This window comes from Hydra vulgaris, chromosome 09 (assembly GCF_038396675.1).
Source record: "Hydra vulgaris chromosome 09, alternate assembly HydraT2T_AEP".
Lineage (NCBI taxonomy): Eukaryota > Metazoa > Cnidaria > Hydrozoa > Anthoathecata > Hydridae > Hydra > Hydra vulgaris.
The window spans coordinates 48578389-48596879 of NC_088928.1; the positions used below are offsets into that span (position 1 = coordinate 48578389).

Consider the following 18491-nt stretch of genomic DNA (forward strand, 5'->3'; position numbering starts at 1 on the left):
TAATTAGTATCCTTATTTAAATTTAATGGTTTTGACATAAACTGTATTTAATTTTGTCTTGCTATATGTCATAGAGTAGTTAAGAGCCATTTTTGTATATATATGCATATATATATACGTATATATATATATATATAATAATAATAATAATAATAATAATATTAATAACAATAATAATAATAACAATAATAATAATAATTAAAGTTGTTTGACAATCAAATAAATAATATTTGGAGTATATATTAACAATATATCTTTTTTTATTTTTTTTGTTTTTCAAACAAAATATTTATAAAAATTAAAAAATTACACTATATGAGCCATTTATTTTAAAAGTGACATAAGTCATTTTGTTTTTAAACAGATTTTTAAAGGTTTGTGTTTTAGCATATTTGTTATATTGTTAACTAGCAACACTTCTAAAATATCTCAATAATTTTCAACATAACTGGTTTAAATTATTTCACAAAAGAAAACCATTACATTGTAATCATTGTTATCAATAATTTGATTTTTTTGAAAAGATTTATGTCATTTTCAAAATTAACAGCTCGTATAATGAAAGATACTCCATATATCTTTATTTGGTTGACAAGCAACTTTTACTTAATTTATATTCATTATTAAAAGTACTTCAATATATATATATATATATATATATATATATATATATATATATATATATATATATATATATATATATATATATATATATATATATATATATAGATATATAGATATATATATATTTACATATATATATATATACATATATATATATATATATACATATATATATATATATATATATATATATATATATATATATATATATATATATATATATATATATATATATATATATATTTATATGCATGAATCATATATTACATGTATGTATTGTATGCATATTATGTATATTATATAATATACTATATAGTATATTATATATTACTTTTTTCCACTTTAACTTTTTAGATTAGGAAGAATTTTATTACAAAAAATTTAAAAGAATAACTTACAACTTTAGTACTTTTGTACTGAGAATCTTTTTTAGATTTATCATGTAATATTCTTGAAAAGCTATTTGACCTTGTAACATTCTTCTTTAACTGTGGTGGTGCCTTAATTCCAGTTGCCTTATTCCCATTTTGACTTGATCTTGAATTTCTATTATCTTTTGTCTGCTGCTCTTTTTTTTCTTCAATACTTTTAGCTAAATATATATTATTTTTATAAAGTTAAAGTTATCATTATTATTTTTTTATTATAAATTATAAAGATTACAACCACCCAGGACACTAGAAACCAGAACTCATGAATTTTGGGTCAAATACTTGTTATTTTTATATGAACTCAGGATTTTTGGAGCTCTATAAATACTAAGTCCATGTACCAAGTAAAAAAAACCTGACATTCTAAAACCTTTCTACAACAACCATATATGAGTTATTTTATATTTTTAACCTTTATTTGTGATTTCTTTTTAGATTAAGGACAACTAGATTAAGGACAACTAGATTAAGGACAACTAGATTAAGGACAACTAGATTAAGGACAACTAGATTAAGGACAACTAGATTAAGGACAACATACTCCTTAGAATCTACTAAAAGAGTAAGTTTATATAATAAGTTATCAAAATATAAAAAAGTAAAGTGTGAAGTATTCAAACTATTTTGCCTGACGTTTTACAACTTTTTATTAAAAGTTTGTGTAACCATAGTTAAAAATAGTAGAAAGGAGGATCAACATTTTACAACTTTTTATTAAAAGTTTTTGTAACCACAGTTATAAATGGTAGAAAGGAGGATTAACAACTTTACAACTTTTTATTAAAAGTTTGTATAACCACAGTTATAAAAGGTAGAAAGGAGGACCAATATTTTACAGCTTTTTATTAAAAGTTTGTGCAACCACAGTTGTAAGTAGTGGAAAGGAGGATCAACATTTTACAACTTTTTATTAAAAGTTTGTGTAACCAGTTATAAGTAGTAGAAAGGAGGATCAACATTTTACAACTTTTTATTAAAAATTTGTGTAACCACAGTTATAAATGGTAGAAAAGAGGATCAATATTTTACAACTTTTTATTAAAAGTTTGTGCAACCACAGTTATAAGTAATGGAAAGAAGGAAGATTTGAAACACAAGAATTATAAATAATAGAAAGTAAGGTCAATATATAAAATTTTAAAACTAAATACATTTCTCTTCTTTAAAAAAAACTTTTTCATTTTACCCTATGGTAGTTTAAAAAACATCAATTTCATGGCTTTCACTTGGACGGCTCCGTCACTTTTTGCAATCTTTGTGTCACATAAACAATTAAAAATTATTCTTTGTGGCTGGTGAACCCTGACTTCTTCCAATGTACACCACAACAACAAAATGGACATTAGGCTATCCTGCTGGATGTGGTTACGGCGCTTAATAACCTAATGACTATGTTAACACTCACGCACATGTTCATTCGGAAGCTCCACAATGCACGTCGGATCAGCGCTTGCTGACTATGTGCTCAGATCTAAAATCTCACTTCATAGCACATCATTCCATACCAGTACAGGGTTGTAGCTCTTTTGGCTAAGAGTGATGGCTTGTGGCCTACAGAGACTAATGTGTGCATTCGATCAATTGAAATCTACTATGTAGGTCTTACATCTGGCTCTGATGTGCTATCCCATAAGCGCAAGAAGTGAGTGTGTTTAGCTTTCTATTCACCCGAAAAAAAAGTGAACGAAAACATAACAATACCATAAGAGACGACCAAACGGAACATACTAATGCACTACATCATCACACCTATAGTCATCAACAGTCTTTAAAATCAGTCAATCAAATATTTATTCTTTATTATATACTTTTGTTCATAATCTTTTTTTGACCTTATCCTTGTATATTTATTCAGATTTGTGTTATAATGTGTGAATTAGACCATATATTTGTGAGAAGCATAACAGCGCAAAAATTTTCCACAAAAAACATATTAGCCTATTTTTATAACAAATGTATTCTTGGTTAGAATGTACTGAATAATACTACTAGATAAGTTTAGACATATCAAGATCTCATAAGGTTTTTTGTTTCCATCTAATTTTCTTGATCTGACGTTGCTAAGTTAGTTTGTTGTGGTTTGCACTATACAGTCTTCACTTACATTCTTTTGGTTGTTTTGTCAACAATATTGTTTTTTAACATTACATTTTTCAGTGGTTATAAGCTATTAGTAAAAAATCGCATTTATTGTCTCATCTGTTTATTTTCTCACTATTCTCTGCCTATTAATTATATGTATGTATTTTTTTTATCTCTGGCTAATCATTTTTTAATTAATCTGAGTCAGTTTTGTGTGATAGCTATTGTCTTTACTTATCAGGCAAGATTTATATTTCCCATACTATTGGAGTTACAACATTTTCTACTAACTACTTTTGTACTAACCACAAACCATCTTAACTTAGTTTTGATGTTTATGAGTGGTATTTACTTATTATATTCTTAAGACATATTTCAGCCATAAAAGAAACGGTAAGTTACTCATAATTATTAATTACTATTTTCTATTTGCTTTGTGTTGTTTCTATACACTAAAACTGTTTATTTTAATACATCCGCATACATTCATGTGTTCACGTTTGTCTATTCTAGTGTAAGTGTGCATGATGTTTATATGTATTTGTATATTTGTTTATATTCACACCATGCGCATCCAAAGAATACCAAAAGGTAAGCATTGCTCATACTCTGATAAAAAACTTGTCTACTGCATTACCTCCCCAATCCTGATAATAAAAGAAAAGCATAAAAAACTTTATCTATTTCTTAGGTCTATTTACACTTTTTATAAAAACTGTTTGAATTTGACAACTGTAGTTGTCCTGTTTGATTTTGTATTTCAAAAATTAGTTTAGTCTGAACGAAACAACTTTGAAATGTGAATCAATGTGTGTAAGCTGTTTTGTGTGTGCTTTACAGTAAATGATTGTTGATAGTTTAGAAAAGTTTGTTATATGTAAGTTATATGTTTGCAGGCCTTGTTTTAAATAAAAATGGCTTAGCACATTAGCTCGTTATGATTATGATGTCAAAAAATTATCTTTATTTTTTTATTTTATTTACAAACATTAACTTTTTTAAACTTCCTCAATACAATGAATTACCAAAAAACAAGTTTAATTTACTAAAAAAAAAAAAAAATCTACTGATGTTATTTTTTAAATGTGCTTATTGCCTATTTTGTTTAAACTTTTTATTTTTTAGTATTACTTTTAAAAAGTTATTAACAAACAAAAAGTAATACTTGTTGCAAAAAAAAACTTAAATTAATTCAAGTTTTTTTTTGCAACAAGTTGCTTTATCAGTTCTATTTTTTTGTGACAAACAAAGGTTTAAGTTCCTTAGAGCCATTTAACAAAAAATATACACTGTTGCGCTTTCACTTGCCTTATTACAAAAAGTTAAACATTCCCTTTTTTTTCTAAATTATAAGGAAATTTCTGTTTTCACTTTTTTGATATTGTACAATCTGTTAATTATATAAAGCTGATGTAGCTATTATAAAATATAATTTTTAAACTATTATTTTTCGCAAAATAAAACTAAAAAATAATACAATAAATATATATAAACAAAGACATTGCAAGAGCTATAATGCTTCAGGCATTATAGCTCTTGCAATTATACCAAATTATACCAAGGAGTTTAGATACCCTTGTTATTAAATATATATTTATACTTGATAAGGATATCAGTTATATTTATTCTTGTTAACGAGGATATCTAAACTCCCTTGAAACTGTGATTTGAAAAATTAATAATAGAGTTATATCCATAAAAGAAGTTTTTATTTAATTATAAAAAAATAAAATCTTTATAACATGTCATTTAAAGTTTGTAAAAATGTTTTTTCATTTTTTTTGTTGATAAAATCAATTAACAAAACAAACAAACAAAAAATTAAAATATCAAAAGTAGCGTTAATATAAAATAAAGTTTAATATGTACTAAAATTTTAGCTAAAAAAAAATTTTTTTTAAACTATGGTAATTATTTTTGTTATTGTATGTTATAAGAAATAGTCTAAATAAATATTCTTACGCTTGCAAGATGATAAATGAAAGTTTTTTAATTATATTTCTTTTATTTTATATCATTATCTTTTTTTTCTTTTGCTGAACACTTTTGATGGAAAAGTTAAAATGATAAAAAAAAAATTCTTTGTTTTTTATTAACTTACATTTGTAAATTGCGCTAATATCAAATGTCATTCAAACTTTATTATGTAATTGTCATTCAAACTTCTTAAGTGGTTTTTATAACATTAATTATTCTCTACCTAATTATAATCTTATCACTTAAACAATATCTTTAGACTTGTTTAAATATTAAAAAATGATAAAAGGTGGCTCGACTGAAATTTCTTACCGCTTTCGTTAAATGGCTTAACGTACATAAATGACGCACCATTTACACTTAAAAACAAGGCCTGTGTTTGAAAACATGCACCATATAAGTCTGTTTTGAAAGATTTTTTAACAGATATTAAAGATAATATTTAGATTTAGATGTTTAAAGTACAATAATTAGTCCTTTAGTGAACTTTAGAAAAATAATTAACCCATTAGTGAATTTTAGAAAAATAACCCATGAGTGAACTTTAGAGAAATAATTAATCGATTAGTGAAAGTTATGCAATAACCAATTAAATAACTAATAATACTAAATAATTTTAAAAACTTGGTTTCTTTTTGTTTGTCATGTAAAGAATATGCAATATATTTCAAACAATATTCAATAGTATCTTTTATATTTATAAAATAATAATTATTGCATTATTATTATATTTTATATATGATTATTATCTTATGATTATACTTTATCATTGATGATGATCATGATGATGATTATTGTGATTATGTTTTATCATTGATGATGATCATGATGATGATCATTGTGATTATGTTTTATCATTGATGATATGTTTTATTATGAATTCATACTATCTGTATCTGGATGAAGAGCCCTGACTTTGATCCCAGGGTGATTTAAAATAGTAAAAAAAATAACTTTACTACTCAGCCACAAATCTGAGAAGAGATGCATTTTTGGTTTTTACAACTTTAATACAATTTTCAAACTCCAACTACAAATTACATTACTTGAGTCAAAATAGATGGATTTATATAGGAAAATTGATTTTCCTTTCAAAATTTGAAAAGAATTCTAATAAGCATAACCCATTAAAAAAATTAATATCATAAATTTAATCACTGCATCATTATAATCGATTAGTAAGCATTAGTAAGATTAAAATGCAACAACCTTACTTAATGCCTGGATTCTTCCTTTTGCATGTGAAAGATTACTGTTCATTTTGTCCTGCAGCTTCCTAGCTCGATCATATTCTTGACCTAAAATAGTTCGTTTTAATAACTTTACAAAAAGTAATAAAAAGCAGAAAATGGCACATTACATTTTACTTTGTTTTGCTCCATAAACAAGTAGAGGAAGGATGTAAATAAAAAATTTATATATATATATATTACTTTAAAAAAGCAACTGACATCATTGTTATGACAACCAATTAGTTTTCCACACTAACATATTTTACAATCAAAAATTTGCTAACTTTCCAGACTACTAAAAAAAGCTAAAATAATTTCTTAAAAGCATAGAAGCTTCATGTTCTGGAGGTTTCTTTCAAGTTCTGGAGTTACTATTTTAACATAGATTCAGTTCCATTTAAATAAATGAAAAGCATAAATAAAGAATAATAATTAAAGAATACCTGAACCAACTAAACAAATCCCTATTCCTTTTTCTAATTCTTTTACACCTTTTGCGTATTCAGTCAATGCTTTTTCTTCATCTTTAGTGCAGTTATCTATATAAAAACAATTTATAATACTTTTTGAATAAAGAATGTATATATAATACTATATATAAATTTAATAAATATTATGAAGAAGATATATAACATTTTTCATGAATAGTATCAATTAAATAATACATGTGTATAAGAAAAATAAAAAGTAAATAATAAGTAATAATAACGTAAAGTCATTCAATAGTTTACTAATCTTTCTGTTTGTCTGTCATTCTTTCACTTAAAGTCTTTTCAACTATTAATTTTTAAAATAATATTTTTATTTTATTATTTAAAACAATTTATTTATATTTTTATAATTTTAATGTAACAAGTATATAAATTTTAATATTTACATTATTAAAAATGAGACCTATATAATTTTTTTTTTAATATTTCAAATCACCTACCCAAGGCCATGAAGACCAATGTAGTTAAGGAGGCTAATTTTTTAGTCTTTTACCCTCTCTCAACCGCAGTACTACCAGGAGTATGGTGGGGATCAAACTCGGAATTTCTTGCTTATGAGGCGAGCATTCTACCACTACACCACTACCGGATTAATATATATATGGTATCATTAAAAACATGAGTTTAATAAACTTTATGATAATTACTGCTATGTTATTGTATCTCATAAAAAGGCAAGCAATATGCACTTCAGGTTATCAAACACACCTGTGCCAACATATTGAATGCTGATTTTTGCACTGCTATAGTTGACCATTAACTGGTCAACTTCAGTAAAGGCTAAAACAGCAGAAGCAATTTCCTAATGAGTAGCTTCCTCTACTGTCTTTTAGTAATTTTGAAAAAGATATACTACTTCTTGACATATGTATGAAACTTAGCCCTAGAGAGTTACAAAAAATATTTAAACTGTTATATTGTTGTGTAAACATTAAAATGTGTTTTAGCATTTACAATTCTCTGTTGCATAGTGGACCAGAAGGCAAAGTTATGGAAATAGAATCATAACTAATGATAAAAAAACACTATTTTCATAAGAAGTAAAAAAAAATATATAAGTATTCGATCAAATTTGGATTTAAAATAACATTAGTATAATAAAATTATAAAGAAAGGGTTCTAATGGTTTCATATTGCATATATTTGAAATTAAAAAAAATACATTAAAAAATGTTAATAACCTCATAACTAATCATAAATAAGGTTTTCAAATGTATCATCAAAATATCTCTTTGGCTTTGAAAACATATGCTCATGAGATCTGCTTGTATGCTCATTTGAAAAACAGTTTGGAAATAACTTTGTAGGATGTGAATAGGTAATTCAATTTAATACACCAAGATCAGATCTCTAAACAATGACTAATCACATCTGTAAGCTGTTCTAAATGCAATGTCTTATGAAAAAAAAGATTTAAATAGTTTCTTATATTTTCATTGTTTGCTTCTAGACCATCCTCATATTGGAAAACCAGATATTCATCCATTCACCAGTAATAAAATTGCATGCTGGTTTTAGTTGCTGCTATTAGTCTTCTTACTATCATATGCAAGATTTTTTAATCTTTAATTAACAAACACTTAATCTCTCATCTTAAATCTAATAACCTACTTTCTGATCATCAATATGGATTTCGATCTTCTCATTCTACAGCTGATTTGATAGATAGAGGTGGAGAGGTTATTGCTCTTGACATTTCTAAAGCTTTTGATAAAGTTTGGATGCTGGTCTTCTCCATAAGCTTTCTTCTTACAGTGTATCAGGTAACATCTTTAAGATTATTGAATCCTTCTTTTCCAATTGTAGTATAAAAGTTGTCCTCGATGGATAGCACTCTTCTTCGTATCCTGTAACTTCAGGGGTTCCTCAAGGTTCAACCCTTGGCCCTATACTCTTCTTAATTAACATTAATGATCTTCCAGATATTCTTACATCTAAGGTGGCATTGTTTGCTGATGATACTACAATTTATTCTTGTCATGATAAGAAGCCAACACTCTTTGGTTGCTCGGAGAGGGCATTTGAACTTGAAAAGGATCTCACTTCGGCTGAAAAGGATCTCACTTCGGCTACATCATGGGGCTAATAGTGGCTGGTGAACTTTAACTCAGATAAAAACTAATTTTTTTCAGCCAATCTTTATGGCAACAATTTAGATCTTCTTATATTTATGAACGGTAATGTACTCAATGAGTCATCTACCCTTCATCTTCTAGGATTAACTTTTCCAACCTTTCTTGGAAACCATATATCAAATCCATTGCAAAATTAGCATCTGCTAAGGTTGTATCTCTTTATCGTGCTTTCTTACTCCGGATTCTATTCTTTATTTCTATAAATCTAAAATCCATCCTTGCATGGAATACTGTTGCCGTATCTGGGGCAGATCTTCAAATGATGCCCTTTCTCTTTAAGACAAGCTGCAAAAACGCATTGTAAACACAGTTGAATCTGCTCTTGCAGCCAACCAGCAATCATTATCACATCATCGTAATGTTGCTTCTCTTCCTCTTTTCTACAAATACTATAATGGGCACTGCTCTAAAGAGCTAGCATCTCTTGTGACATCTACTAAATTCATTTTTGTGTTACTTGTCATTCAACTAAGTCTCATCCTTTTTCTGTGACTGTTCCTAAGTGCTCCAAAAACACTTATTCGTCTAGTTTTTTTCCTCAAACATCTGTAATGATGCCCTAGCTCACTCAAAAATTTCATGTTATCTTGCCATACCACTGCTGGTATGTCGATGACTGAAGTTGAGCATTCGAAATTTTTAACCAAGACATCATAATTTTGTATCAGTTCATCAACAAAAAAATAATTTATATTTGGTGACAATGTGACACATGATGCTGACAACCAAGATATTGTGGAACTTTTAAATTCCTGGTTATAAACTCCTTTTTTACAACATTTTATTTAACTTGCTTTCTTGTCGGTTTATTTTTTTGGTGTCCACGCAAAACAAACACAAGGTCACTGGTAATAATAAAAGAAATTGTTAAAAAAAGTAATTAAAACAGACTTTAATTTAGCGTTAATAAATGAAATCATTAAGAAAAGTAATTTAAAACAAATAAACAACAAACTTTTAGCATTTTAGTTTAGCATAAATAAATAGAACCATTGTTGAATAATAAAAAAAAATATGTAAAAAACTTTTTAAAAACAACATTTTAAAAACGTACTAAAAAGTAAAAAATAAAATACTTAATGGGACCCAAGAACTTTGTGTTCATGTACACAAAGTTATATCTATTAAAGTCAATGATTGAAAATGTTGGGCACAAATAGAAACGAGTTGTACTTAGTTGCCAACATTTTCAGTCATTGACTTTAATGGATATTTCAGGTTGTGTATGTACACAAAGTCTTTGGGTCCTGTGAAATTACTTAAATATGCTACAACACCACCTTTTGCTCCAGTATTTGTGTTTGTTATGTCACAAATAATCACATTTATTACTTCCCTTATATCAAATTCATTTAACAAATTAATCAATGCTGAAACAATTGTTTTGGTTTTGTCATCCTCTAAAAGCAAGACTGCCAACTTTATTTCCTGATCATTTTTTCTTTAATTCTTCTTTGATTGAGTTGCAATACTAATATGTTCTCCTGACAATTGATGACTTTTTTGCTATGATGTGTACTTAGCTTTACATTCTTTACTAAAGAAACAGCTGATTTGGAACAATTTTTGAAGTAACATATCCTACTTTTTCATTACTTTCAACTTGCACTTTGTAAAACTTTTTTTCTTCAGTATTCAGCCATACACCTTTTTTATTTGTAATATCAATAATATTTCATTGTAATAGCTACTACTGATTTTCTGTGCCTTTTGATCTCTGTGGTATTTATTCACCAAATTTTCAACTTTTCTTGAAACTAATTTTTCTGTTATTGCTGGAAAACTCGATCCATAATGAAACTAATTCACAGGCGATAACTTTGCATCTTACAAAAACAGATTTCTCTAGAGAGGCCAAATAAGTGAATCTCCCTAAAACAACTAGTGCATTTGGAATTCTAATTAGCTTGTCAAGTAGTTCTTCAACTTTATTGATTTCTGTTTGTTTTTTTTTTGCTTTCTCAAAATGAACTAAATTGCTTTACCTAGTTTTTTTGTTCTTGTTTATGATATCACTGCTCATTTTATACATCCCTACTTAAAAAATTTAAATAGTGAAATAATCTTTATAATTTTAAACATTAAAAAATTTATAAAAAATGTACTTATACATTAAAAAATAACTTAAGCAAGGTTTTTTATAACAAAAGAAGTTTTAAAAAAGTGGTCTATGGGGGACATTTTTAAAACCAATCATCAAGTTATATATAATTTCACAGTCCCTAAAAAAGTTTCATCTCTTAACGTAAAGGCCATTAAAAAAATTCAAAAATTTGAATAAGTTATTAGCATATATAATGTACGTAGTAGTAATATGGTATCTTTGTACATAGGAGTGCATATATCTTTTATTGTCAGGGTTGAGGTCAAATATGTATTTGTATTTGGTAAAAATAGGCTAACTTGGCGTATTTGTATTGGCATTGTATTTGATAAAAAAAAAATTTTAAATATTTGTTTTCATTCTTCTATATAGTAGCCCATTTTATTAGTCTTGTTTGAAAAAAAAAAATTGAATATAAATGATGAATATAAATATATTCAATCGGCATTTTCCAAATACAAATACTTATACAAACATTTGTAATTTGGGTTAAGAAAAAATATAATTTTTTTTTCAAACAAGACTAATAAAATGGGCTACTATATAGAAGAATGAAAACAAGTATTTAAAATTTTTTTTTTATCAAATACAATGCCAATACAAATACGCCAAGTTAGCCTATTTTTAAATTTTGAATTTGGAAATCTAGAATTAATGTATATGTATTTGATCAAACGTATTTGATCCCAACCCTGTTTATAGTAGATATTACCTTTTCAGTGCTTTCTTTTATTGTAGAAATAACCCTGTCTCTTGCATTATGTATTGGTTTACCAAGTGGTCCTGTTTTTGTGAAACCAATTTAGTAGCTTTAGAACAAAGTAGTCCCATTTATAAATGTGTAATACAAATGCTTTTTGTTCAGTTGGTCAAATACAAATTAATAATTATATAAATGTTCTTTTTTTCAGTCAAAATGGTTTTTTAGTCAGTCCTTTTCGTGTGGCAAAATCTCCAGTTTTAGTAGAAATAATACCATCCTCATTAACTAGTTTTTCAACAAAATGCACCTCCTAGTCCACTGATGAGTCATTTAAATTTTAAATCCTTCACTGTATCTTAAATATAAATTTTGACATTATGTTAATTTTTGCTAAACTGACAACACATTCTTTTGACATATTCTTCTTCTGCATTATCAGTAGTTGGGACAATAAGAACTAGCAAATCTTGATTAGTTTCTGTTTACCTTATCAAAAACTCAGTACATAACAATCTTGATGCATTTTGTGAATAATTTTACAACAGCATCATAATTTTACTATCTCGATGGTATACTAGTTTCAGGGGAATAAGACCATATTGAAACATATTTGATTTGCTTTCAATTATTTCTTTTAATTTCATTGATGCTTATTGCCCTGCTCATAGACATCCTAAAAACACATTTGATATTCATCACCATCTACGGGAATAAAAGAATGTTTAATTATGTTCAAAACAAAATCTATTTTTATTCTAAGTTTTTTGTGTTGAACAGAAACACCTTTTGCATCCAAAACATGACCAGTTGTAGGACCCAGTTTTTATTTTCCTTCATATAAATAGTTGATTGTTGGAAAGTATGTCTTTTGCAGCAAAAAAATAACAACAATTTTCTCATTTGCTCCTTACTTAGTGTAAAGGAATCCATTAAAGCTATGGATTCATCTGCGTTAAAGGTATCTATTGTTCTATATGGTTTTTGAAAAGTGCATTCCAACACGAGCAATTCCAGGTGCACCTCTTGGTATTAGAATTTTTTTTTTTAATTAGTACACAAAGTTTGTTTTTCTGTTGTGCATCAACTAAATAAAGTTTTACACTTGGACCATTTAAAGTCAAAGTGCAAAACATTCACTGCCTATAGACTGTTACAGCTATTACAGTCTGTTAACAGGCTGTAACTACTCCGTTAATGGAGTGTACACATCAACTATGTAAGATTTAGTTGTAGTTGATTTTACAATCAGAATGTAGATACATCAACTGAAGGTTTTGGTTTAGTCAGATACTCTTTTAATTAAAAGAAAGTCTTCTATAGATTTGAAACTAAAAAAAAATGTTGCCACACAAAATCGAACCCCCCATCCCTCGTAACAAATTGTCACAAAATCGCCTGCTCCTCCCCCTACCCCTAAAGCATGACATAATTTATGGACGACCCCTAACCTAATTAACTACTTAACTAGTTAACATTCTAAATAACTAGTTAACAATTAACTCTGGACATTCATTATTGGTAAAGTTGTTTATATAATTGACAAGTGCCTGTGTCTTCTCATTTTTCATCTTATCAACTATTTATGTAAATGGTTTTCATTGCTTTAAAAAACACAGTTCTGCTAAGTAAGCCTCCTCTACTTTATAAATAAAATCTTTTGATGCTTGAGAAAGTATAAATACATACTCATTTTTCTTGAATTATTTTTCTTTCAGGTGTATATAACATTTTTATGATTTTTTCACACATTTTTTCAAAACTTCTTTGAAATAACTGATAGTCCAAAGTTTTTAAAAAGTATATCTTTAATGGCTGAATATGTTATTGAGTTGGACTTAACAGCTTTGTCAGCATGATTAAATTATATGAAAAAATCTATTTCAGTCAGGGAAAGCAAATTTTGACGAAAATAAAAAAAGCGGAATTCGGAATTAGAAATTAAATTTTTTCGGATTTTGGTCGAATTCCAAAAATATTTTAAATTTTTTTATGTCTATAAAATAATAAAAATAACTTATTTGAGATAAATCATTTTAAACATTCTAATATGGTATATCATTTAATAATGAAAAATATAAAATTATTGTTTTATTTGCTTAAAATATGTCTTGAGGAAGCAGAGATCACTTAAAGCTGCGTCTCCGAGTCTCGTTCAAACTTTTGTACAAAAGTTACCAGCAATTGAGAAGGCTTGCTCAGATCCCACGCTTGATGGCGGAATCAAAAACAAATGTGAGTAGAGGGACTCTAATATTTTGCCACGAACGCCGTTCTCTTCAAAGAATTTCATTTCAGATTTAATTTTTGAAATTAAGCGCCTATTTAATATTTGTTGAGTTGAGTTTTGAAATCGAATTTTGTTCTCCAACTTTTGTATTAATATTAAGGCTTAGTTTGTTCTTCCAACATCACTTCTATCACACTGTCAGCTTTTGACTGCTTGTCTGAGGAAATTTCCATGTTGGTGTTAAATATCAATCTTTGTGCAAAGTTTTCAATAACTTTAGTTATTGTTTTTTTCAATGGTCTAGTGAAAGATGCGTGAATCTCACTTTTTCCGCCATTGTGTAATTATACTGAAGAGTTCCAGACACATTAGTTGGTCTTTAGCTTATTCGGTCTTCTAATTTCTTCTTTAATTTTAATGAAAATTAAAGAAGAAATTAGAATCAGATCCAAAATTCTCAAGCATAAAAAAAATTACCGCATCAGATTTGCATCTTCTTGACAAAGAGCTTCTATAGTAAGCTTCACTGGGAGAAGTGCAGTGATAATGTTTTTAATTGACAAAATTTCAGCATCTAGAATAATGATATCAGATGCAATGTTAACCAATGCTTTTCTAACACAGCTTTTTAGCTTGTTAAATCTTTCAAGCATTTTGACTAGGCTATTCCATCTAGTTCTAGTGTCCATAATAAGTTTTAACTGTTTCACGGTTTTCACAAATTGTTTCACGTATAATTGAAGAATACAATTTGATGTTCTCGAAAAAAGAAATTTCTTTACAATTGAACAAACTTTTTTGATGAGAAAAGTAAATCCAAATTTTTCAGTCTAAACAAGCTCAGGTTCATTATAAGTTTTTTCAATCAAGCCAACATTTTCATCCTCAATGTATTCCTCATCCGACTCATCGAAGTCACTTACTTGATCTTCTAAACTAACATTTTCTGTATATGTGTGAGCCACCAATTTAGTTGTATTCGAATTATTATACAGGACATCAATTACAGCTAAATGTATCACATGTGCTGAGCACAACTGCTGATTACATGGCAAAAGCCATCCAGCTTTTTGCATCACAGCTGCCCCATCAGTTGTTATTAAAAACAGAATTTTTATTTTTACATTGCTTTGTGTATTCCGAATAACTTTCCTTTGAAGACATTTTAGGATGTACTGTTGATAATAATTTAACCTATTAAACAAAACAAAATTAAAATTAAATAGTTATCAAATGTTGTTAAACTAAAACTGCTATTATTCCTGCTATCGGCTATTGTTTGCTTACCTATTTAAAAAATATTAATCCAAATAATTCAATACACACTGCACTTCTCAAGCAAATCTCAACACTGTTGAAAATCATAAAATATAAGAATACAAGGTTATACCAAATATTGAAATTATTACATGTGGATATGAAACAACAAACAAAATAAAATCAAATAAATAAAAAGTTAAACAACTTTCATATTTGTAACCATAAATAAAATATTCAGATACTTTTGGAGAAAAAAGCTGTTTCACTATTCAACTTTTTTAAATCATGTAAATAAAAAAGTGCTAACTTGCCTCAGTTTCCCTTAGAATATTTTAAAAGTAGAAATGTTTAATATATTTATAATGTAGGCAAAAATAGAGGCAAGTTAGCACTTTTGATAAAACTTAAGATGTAATCGGAATTTTTTGTTAAAAAAAAAACAACACAAATTTGCAACAAAATTACCTTGTTATTTTTGAAAAACTTAAAATTTTAATTTGATAAAATGTAATTAAAACAATTTACACATTTTGAACTAATTTATTCAAAAATATATTCAATATTAAATTAAAAAACAACTTTACATAAGTTGTTTACTAATTTGCATGTTTGGTAAAATCATTTTAAATAAGAACAATCCAATTTTTTTTTTAAAAAAAAACATATTCACTTCCAACAAGGCGGCAAGCAACCATTATTAGAGTTGGAAGTGACTGGAAAAGAAAAAACGAAATTTATAAAGCAAAATAACGCAATAATAGTTTATAAAGCAAAATAATGGTTTATAAAGCAAAATTAAGCAAGATAATCATTGACAGCTGACTTGAAAGATTACAATTTATATGAATCAGGAAAACAAGATGAAGGGAGCAAATTCCAAATAACTGATGTTTGACTTAAACATCAGTTTTTTGGAACTTGCTCTCTTCATCTTGCTTTCCTGATTCATATAATTTTTCAAACATTGTTTGAGGTAAAAAACTAGACAAAAAAAATTTTTGTAACACTTAAGAACAGTCACAGTAAAAGTATGAGACTTAATTAAATGACGAGTAACACGAGAATGAATTTTAATAAATAGCACAAGAGATGCTAGCTCTTTAGAACAGCGCCCAATATAGTATTTATAGAAAAAAGAAAGAGTAGCAATATACGATGATGTGACAATGATTGAAAATTTATAAAGATAAAGAATAGAATCTGTAGTAAGAAAGTAGTGAGTACGATAAAGAGATGCAACTTTAGCTAATGCGAATTTAGCAATAAATTTGATATATGGTTTCCACATATCTAACCTCTCCACATCTATCTAATGCACTATAAAACCTATCGGTTATCACTTTTAACAAATCAACAGTAGAACAAGAAGATCGAAATCCATATTGATTATCAGAAAGTAAGTTATTGGATTCAAGATGAGAGATTAGTGTTTGTTAATTAAAGACTCAAAAAACTTGCTTATGATAGTAAGAAAACTAATGGGACAGTAGTTAAACAAGTCAGATCACTCTCCAGAATTTTTGAAAACAGAGATAACTGATGCCGCTTTCCAGCAGACTGGAAAACAAGACTCAAATGGTGTCTGAGTATTATCAATCTGGACAAATTAATGGTATTAAACACCACTCACTTATAATATGGCAAATCTGGAGTCAAATACAGGAAAAAGTAAGGGTGCAGTTCCCTCAGATGCTGCCAATGAGTCCAGAACACGATAGTGCCCTTATGTTGAAGCAATGAAGAATAATGAATACCTATCAAACTTTCCAAACATTGTTGTTATTAAATGTGTTACGAGAAAAAGCAACTACAGAAAGTTCCTTAATAATATAAAAAGAATTATAACATTATTATCTGTTATAATTCTTTTTATATTACTAAAACATTAAGAATTATCAAAGCAGAAAAAGCAGCATAATTAAATCTAAAAGATGTAGTTTAGTGTGTAAAAAAAAAAGGTGTGGTTTAGTGCTAACTTGAATTTATAGGTATTAAGACCAATTAGCAACTATGAAGGCAAAAAAAATAATTCTATTAGATTCAAAAAATTGTATTTTGAAATTAATTACTTAGTCATTCAGTAAAAATAGCGTTTTATTTAAAGTTTTTGCTTTTATGCATAACTATTGTTATTGGTGTTGTTTTCATGCATAACTATTGCGTTGATGGAAGCAGGAAAGTAAGTTTAAGACCAGGGTGAAAAACTTGGGGAAGGGGCATAATTGATTGTTACTGCTTAAAATTATTTCTTTTTTCATTAACTTGGAAAAAAAAGCAGCCTTATCTATTAAAAGGTAAATACAATTATCATGTTTTACATGATACAGCCCAAATTATCAGCAAACAACTAAAATATGATGTTAAGATTTCATACTGATAATGTGTAATAAAGTTCCATCCAAAGTGTTACAAACATATTGCAAAAGACTTTTATTATTTATGGTGTCAATTTTCAATTAAATTGGCTTGAAACTCTTATTGCTAGATTGATTAAATTTTGGAAAGGTATAAAAATATATTTTAGTGATTTGCTGTCAACACTAAAAACCCGATAGCAAATCAGATTGATTTGTTCAAAAACTTTTAATGCAAAATAATCCTATGATAAAATTTAAAAATTTAAATATGGATAAAGTATATGTTTGATGACTTGCTAGAACTCATAAACAGTTGTAGTATTACATTAGATATTACTTGTATTTATCTAATTCAGACTACTGGCCAGTTTTTCTTTTACTCAATGAATAGTAAACTAAATAGCTTTAGATTTAATTAAAAAATTAAAATCATTTAAACAAAACATAAGTATTTCACTAAACTTGATAATGAATTACAGATTACAGTAGATAAAAACACTTTTAAAAATTAATAAAATTCACTGTTTTGAATTAAGAGAAAAGGAAGACTTCTCCACATAAGTGAAACTAATTCTTTGTTTTAAATGTAGAAAATTTATCATTAGTGTCCAGATTTCTTCAAATCAAAAGATGGTCAAAACCCAAGGTTTAGATGATTTCTATAATGAAATTTTCTTATCTATTAAATAAGAAAATATCATAATAAAAATAATCAGTCATGAAATCAAATTTTTAAAAGTATCTAAATAATATTTAAATGGGTAGATTACTATCTGAACTTTACAAGCACCCCCACTTACAAGTGCTTACTCACAACTAATTTGGTGTTTTTATACGTTATTTAATTATTCCTAGGTAAAATTACAAT

General features: G+C 27.1%; 1 protein-coding gene across 3 annotated transcripts in view; it reads right to left on the reverse strand.

Annotated features, from left to right (window-relative positions):
- LOC136084837 (spastin-like) overlaps positions 1–18491 on the reverse strand; it is a 72683-nt gene that overhangs the window by 50860 nt on the left and 3332 nt on the right. For 2 of the 3 annotated variants that reach the window (XM_065805948.1, XM_065805946.1), the window contains exons 2-4: positions 6790–6885; positions 6329–6412; positions 1023–1216 (exon numbers count right to left, since the gene is read on the reverse strand). In XM_065805948.1, coding sequence (XP_065662020.1) covers positions 1023–1216; positions 6329–6412; positions 6790–6885 — 374 coding nt within the window. Of the gene's footprint in view, positions 1–1022; positions 1217–6328; positions 6413–6789; positions 6886–18145; positions 18198–18491 lie in introns of those variants that run through there. The other variant, XM_065805947.1, reaches the window with a different exon arrangement.